A 6,421-nucleotide genomic window follows, 5' to 3' on the forward strand; every position below is an offset into this window, starting at 1 on the left:
TTGCACCCAATTATTAAAAAGCATGACTAAATAAACAACTTTGAAATACTCAACTAAAATCCGCGTAAATATTATTATTATTATTATTATTATTATTATTAAGCATGTGCTAGATAGGTGAAAAATAAATGGCTGGCAAATAAATAATGGGCCATAGCCCTAAACCAAAATTTATCAAGTTTTTGCAGATTCAAAGCATAAAAATCTTCAAAAAGCCCAAGAAACGGAAATAAAATGTTACTATAAGTTGCAAAATTTTCCCTCCAATTTCCAAATCCATAGGCCCCAAATTAACCATGCAATTAACCTATAAAAAAACATCCCTTTCAACCAACATCTGCCCTGCACTTGGACTGGCAGCTCAAGCACAAGCTGACAATACACACACACACACACACACACACACACACACACACACATAATACGCGCACACATACACACACATAATACGCGCACGAAATCTTGCCACAGCAACAATATAGATTTCTCCAAAAAAAGCTCATCAAGTAGCTGTTTTTATTTCTTGATCCCTTTCATCTCGCGGAAAATCCGAATAAATTGGACAACAGATGAGAAATACGCTCGCGGGAGCACCGATTGAGAGGCCGCATCGCCAGATTTGGACCGGGTCGGGTCATGTTTGAGACCAACTTAATCGGGCTCGGGCTGGCCGTGGGCTCCAGCGCGTTTATTGGGTCGAGCTTTATCATCAAGAAGAAGGGTTTGCAGAGAGCCGGAGCATCCGGCTCTCGCGCCAGTAAGTTTTACTTCTCTCTCTCTTCTCTTGAATTGGGCAAAGTTTGAAGCTTGAATTGTTATATTGGGCAAATTTTGATGCTTGAATTGTCATATTGGGCAAAGTTTGATGCTTGAATTGTCATAAAAGATGCAATTATTGGTAATTTCTTGAGTTTTTTGCGAAATATTTCGTCGTTGTTTGTATTTTGCTGTTACATTAGTGGATTGAGTAATTTATTAGTTTCAATTGGAGTTGCTGTTTATGGGTTGTGTTGATTGGAGAAGGAATATAATGTTGAACATATTTTCATGCTTAGATTAAATAAAGGTGAAGACGATGTGATCCAATCAAGAGGAACGGTTAAGAAGAAATGTATTTATCGTGTAGCTCTCACGATCATTCATAATTTTGGACCTAATATATTGCATTAGAGAAATGTTATGTATTCTTGTAAACAACAAGTGATTGCCAAACTTTATATAGACGGACTTGTTTAAAAAGTATTAATATTGCATTGCTTTTCTTCTTACTAGGTTGGAAACAATATCCATATATGATTTTGAATTGACTCAACAACTCTTATTAGCTAGCTCGTTGCTGCAGTTAAGACACTCTGTCTCATTCTCGTAGTTGATATTTTTCGCCTTGTCATGGGTGAAGACATTTGGGAGATTAGGATTTACCATAAATTTAATGTGATTTCTATTTTAGATTAATAATATTTTCTTTGTAGCTTGAGGTAGTTTAAAACATCAGGATGTCTCAAGTGCGAAGGCATAGCCTCTTGTTGCTTAGGCCTTAGATAGAATCTGATTCATAGTATAATTTATGTTGGGGAATTGCATTAGTAATGAGGGGTATTGTCTCTAAATAATGTATTCACACGTGCACATATTATAGTGATATTCTGGAACGTCTGATGAAATAGAAAGTGTTAAAATGAAGGTTCGGGAGGATATGGATATCTGCAAGAACCACTCTGGTGGATTGGCATGTTCACTAGTAAGTTGCTTTCCCAAAGAGATACGTTAATTGTGCTGTTTCTATCCATGTATGTCAAAGTCACCTTGTCGTTTGTCAATTGCGCAGTGGTTATTGGAGAATTTGCCAATTTTGTAGCTTACATGTATGCTCCTGCTGTTCTCGTCACCCCACTTGGAGCATTAAGTATAATAGTAAGGTACACACATGTTTTACCATCCTTTTGTCTTTGAGCACGTGGTAAAAAAGTTCCATATTTCCAATTATAATTTATATTCTAGATTGGTAGAAACTAGAAAGTAATATCATGTTATCATGTAAGTTTACAACAGTTTTTTTTATTGGCAGTGCTATTTTAGCTCATTTCTTACTCAGAGAGAAACTACGGAAGTTAGGAATATTGGGATGTGTTTTGTGTATAGTGGGTTCCACAATCATAGTGCTTCATGCACCGGGTGAACATAACATTAGCTCAGTAGATCAAATCTGGGATCTAGCAACACAACCAGGTGAGTGGATGCTTTTATACGTGTTGTTTTGAAATGGATATGACAGTGTTTCTGAATACTTTCCTCGTTTCGCTACCCAGCGTTTCTTTTGTACATAGCTTCAGCAGTGGCAGTGGTGTTGGTACTTGTTTTGTATTGTGAACCACGCTATGGACAGACAAATATAATGGTGTATATTGGTGTTTGCTCTATCATCGGATCCGTAACTGTAAGTAAAATTTACACTCTGCTACTATATGTGAAATTCATCATGTACCTAGCAAGTTGTTTAGTTTATTTTTCAAAGAGGTGATGCTGCTCTAAAATTATGTGACGAACTTGTATTTTGAGTTGTTTGTGTAAGAATAGTTGCGGCATCCATCCTCATATTCAGATTTAGTAAGTTGGTTGCCTCAAAGGAGCAGGAGAGATAAAATGAAATTTCTCTGCGGGTACTGGACCTGAAAAAATCTCATCGTCACATCACATTTGCTTCTTAAGAAACTTAAGTATGCATTATAAACAAAATTATACGGTGCAACAGTTTCCGGTTAAGCCTTGTACGTATGACACTCCCCAATCACCAAATTGCTTAAACCTTCAACATAGCTGGATAGGAAGAGCGGAATAGTCAGAACAATCTAAATTAGATGTGCTTTAATGCGAGTGAATTATAAACAAAATGTGCCGATTAAGCTTTCAATTGTAAGTAAGAGTTGATTGATTTGTTGATCTTGTTTGCTGGCTTGATGATACATTTACTGCTCGTTGTAGGTTATGAGCATCAAAGCAGTCGGTATAGCTATAAAACTCACGCTGGAGGGCTATAGTCAGGTGGCCCACTTCCAGTCCTGGATATTTGCCATGGTTTCGGCTTCTTGTATAATCACTCAGTTGATCTACTTAAACAAGGTACACTCATTTATTTTGTTAACTTCACGTTGGAGTATTAAATTTTAATGTACTACTTTTAACTGTCACATAGTTTCTTAAGACTTGCTCGTAGCATGAGGGATGGATAATTTCACTTCTAGATGTCCATAAAGTAAGATATATTCCTTAAAACAGAAATTTCATCATTAAATGTTGCCCAATTGATTAAAAGACGTGTGCAAAAAGACCAAAACTATAACAAGCAATTTTTCACAACATAGCTTCACAAGAGGACTTGAATTTCTTTTCAAGATTTCATCGAGTGGAATAATTCGTCTCTTCTTCTGTTTCTCAAACTTGCATTATGGACAGTTGGGTCTTTATACAGGCTTTAGACACATTTAACACTGCCGTGGTTTCTCCCATTTATTATGCCATGTTCACATCGCTTACAATCTTTGTGAGTGCCATCATGTTCAAGGTAAGTACAAGATTGTTCGGCCCTTTTGTAGTGTTACATTGAGGTAATTCAGGTTACCACTAATAATATGTTTCTGCTGCTTTAGGACTGGGCCGGTGAGAGTGCTAGTGACATCGTCTCTGTTCTCTGTGGATTCATTACCGTGCTTTCTGGTACGATGGTTCTGCATGGTACAAGAGAGCCCGAAAAGCTTCCATCTGCAGGTAACGCCTCAACAGTCGCAAGGCATTTCATTCATTTTACATGTTCACATAATAATGCTGCAACTTGGTCTTGCTTGTCAAGCCTATGCCTGTGTCTCTATCAGACTCTTTTGATAAACCAAAGGCTTTCAGAAAAAAACAATTACTGTGTTAAGGTTTTGCAGACTATTCTGCACTTCCTCAAATATCATGGGTTGTGCATTCGAATGGCGAGATATGGAAACAAAAAGAGAATGATGAATTGCATGGGGAGTTTGTAGCAATAATCCATCAAGACCATTTCAAGTGAGGTATCCCAAGCTTACAAGTAGTCATGCAGATGGCCATGCTATTTTTGCTGCGAGCATATTCATGTTGATTTTCTGTAAGCTCTTCAGGTGAGCCGTGTGTTAGGATTGGATTTGTAGGAATAGTTTGCAACGGTCATTAGGACATACATACGATGATGTTATAGCCATTTTGAGCTGTGCATAGATGTTAGCTTGCTTATGTCAACCTTGTTATTCTTTCCTCATAGTTACTCGGAGAATGGCCATATTCCATCTGTAAATGATTGTTAATTCTTCGGTCTGTATTCATGAAATCGGACTCTTTCTCATTTCGGATTTTGCTTTTGGTTTCTCTGGGTTGTGTATTCATGAAATCGGACTCTCTCATTTGGGATTTTGCTTTTGGTTTCTCTGGGTTGTGTAAAATATATACTCCTATTTAAGAGAATTAGGACAAAAATATGTTTTGGTAATTAATTACGGTACGCATTTGGACGGTCTCATGTATGTATCTTACACTACGGTCTTAGATGCTTTCATGTTGTATTAATAAGCCTTTTGCAGCAACTCCAAAAATGGAAACCACCATTTCAAATAGAGAGTAAACAATCAAAGAAAACAGCAAGTTAATATGAAAGATTCAACCTATGAAAAACCGAACATCAAATATAGTTCAGATTTTCATGAAGAAATTTACAAGAAAAACTAAAACATCACAAGTTTTTCCATAACAAAGCTCTTCAGGCTCATCAAGCTCGGCACATAATGCATAGCCTCAACGCTATTAGGCCCTCTGGATTGAACCATGTCAACTTCTTGAGTAACTTCACTTTTACTGCAGTAATTCAGCACGCAGTAATCCGCCCACACCAGCAAGATGTTGCCATCTCCCAAGACCTTGAGCACTCGAACGATCTCAAACGATGGCCCAATCAATTCAGGCATTTTCCTGATCACGAATCTCTTACTCCACGATTTCCCAACTCCGTATTCCTTCATCACCCAGATATCCACCTCGAAATTTGAGGTGTTATCGCAGAGGCAGAGGCAATCATCCAACACTCCGACGCTTCCGAGCAGTTTTCTGCCCGGAAATGGGGGCGGGAACGGGTGGAACGACTCGTTTTCGAGGTCGAAGCAGGAGATCAGTTCCTGGCCGTTCAAATCCTCAACCAGCCAGTGAAGATTCCCCCTGAAGAACTGGCCGATCAGGCGGCCGTCGTAGGCGAAAGGGGCGTCTCCAACGCCGCGCCACTCCGCGGTCCCGAGCGTGTAGACTTGGCACTCGGAATTGGGGATTCCCAAGCAGGACCCGCTCCCCGGATCCATTTCCCTCTCCTGATAGATTCTCACGACCTTGAATTCCTCGCTCCGCTTCGTCACTCCAAATCCGTGCGTCACCACGCTAGGGTATCGAACCACCTGCTTAGGGCTCGCGAGCTCGATGTACTCGCGCGTGAGGGGGTTGCACACGTACAGAGCCTCGTGCTTGTAATTGGCGTCGCGGAGGAGGAGCAGCCCCTTCACGGATCCGTCGACGACGATGGCGGCGTCTTCGGGGGACGGGCTGAGCGATTTGAGGTCGATCTCGGCCGTCGGATCATGGAAGTCGTCGAAATCGGCGACTCTGAGGAGGTTCTTCGACGGCTCCGATTGGTGGATCGCGACGCCGGGCTTTGATCTGGTGAAATGCAGCTTGGCGAAGTAGGGATCGGAGGTCAGATCGAGCCACTGCTTGCAGACGGATTTGCACTGGACGAGGGATTTCGCCGGGAGACGTGAGAGGATCTCGATGATGATGTGGGACGGGATGCTCATCAGGATGTCGCTGCCGTTGGCGGCGGATTTTGGGGGCGGGACGATGAACACCATTATGCAGAAGAAATTTGGAGCTGTGTTGAGGTATGGCAATGGGGTTTTGATTAGGGTTTGAATTGAATTGAAGGAGATGGAAGTGGATTTATAAAGTGTAAAGTGGCTCCATAGACAGTCTTGGTGCGGCACAGATTAAATAAGAGTGGATATTTTCTTCAATCTTCTTTTTCTTTTTCCTTTTTTTCTGTTAATATTTATTTTCACTCTTCCGTTGTGGATAAGGTAGGCCAAGTTATCCTTTAGGATGATGCAAGTTCTACGTGGAATGTACCTAGAGCGTACTAGAGTGTTCCCTCCGATTATACTCCTTCCAACTCAATTTTTACTACTCATTTGAAGGTAACACAAATTTTAATAAATTAATTGACTATGTTGTGAGTAGAATAAGAGTCAAAAAAATTTATGTATCTTTTATGTGAATATTAAAATAATAAAAATTGAATAATGATACCACATATTTTTATTAAAAATAAAAATGATTATCAAAATATGGAACGAACTAAAATGAAAAT

At 39.8% G+C, this 6,421-nt stretch overlaps 2 protein-coding genes across 10 annotated transcripts; one reads left to right on the forward strand and one right to left on the reverse strand.

The window, feature by feature from the left end:
* Positions 1-288: 288 nt before the first annotated feature.
* On the forward strand, positions 289-4,363 carry LOC131010094 (probable magnesium transporter NIPA6). 9 transcript variants are annotated; one of them, XM_057937487.1, is made up of 9 exons: positions 345-757; positions 1,685-1,741; positions 1,829-1,919; positions 2,069-2,229; positions 2,310-2,437; positions 2,983-3,120; positions 3,470-3,562; positions 3,648-3,765; positions 3,921-4,363. In XM_057937487.1, exons 1-9 carry the CDS (start codon positions 637-639, stop codon positions 4,052-4,054), a joined length of 1,041 nt encoding a protein of 346 aa, XP_057793470.1. In that variant the 5' UTR covers positions 345-636; the 3' UTR covers positions 4,055-4,363. The 9 variants fall into 9 exon arrangements, 8 of the variants coding, with proteins under 8 accessions (XP_057793469.1, XP_057793470.1, XP_057793471.1 ...); XM_057937488.1 differs by having other exon boundaries at positions 3,930-4,363; XM_057937491.1 differs by having other exon boundaries at positions 677-757; positions 1,273-1,741.
* Positions 4,364-4,636: 273 nt separating this feature from the next.
* LOC131010095 (F-box protein At3g07870-like) lies at positions 4,637-6,198 on the reverse strand. The gene has a single exon (XM_057937494.1). It carries the CDS (start codon positions 5,904-5,906, stop codon positions 4,740-4,742), a length of 1,167 nt encoding a protein of 388 aa, XP_057793477.1. The 5' UTR covers positions 5,907-6,198; the 3' UTR covers positions 4,637-4,739.
* Between the last annotated feature and the right edge of the window lie 223 nt (positions 6,199-6,421).

The sequence above is a fragment of the Salvia miltiorrhiza genome, chromosome 2 (assembly GCF_028751815.1).
Source record: "Salvia miltiorrhiza cultivar Shanhuang (shh) chromosome 2, IMPLAD_Smil_shh, whole genome shotgun sequence".
Classification (NCBI taxonomy): Eukaryota; Viridiplantae; Streptophyta; class Magnoliopsida; order Lamiales; family Lamiaceae; genus Salvia; species Salvia miltiorrhiza.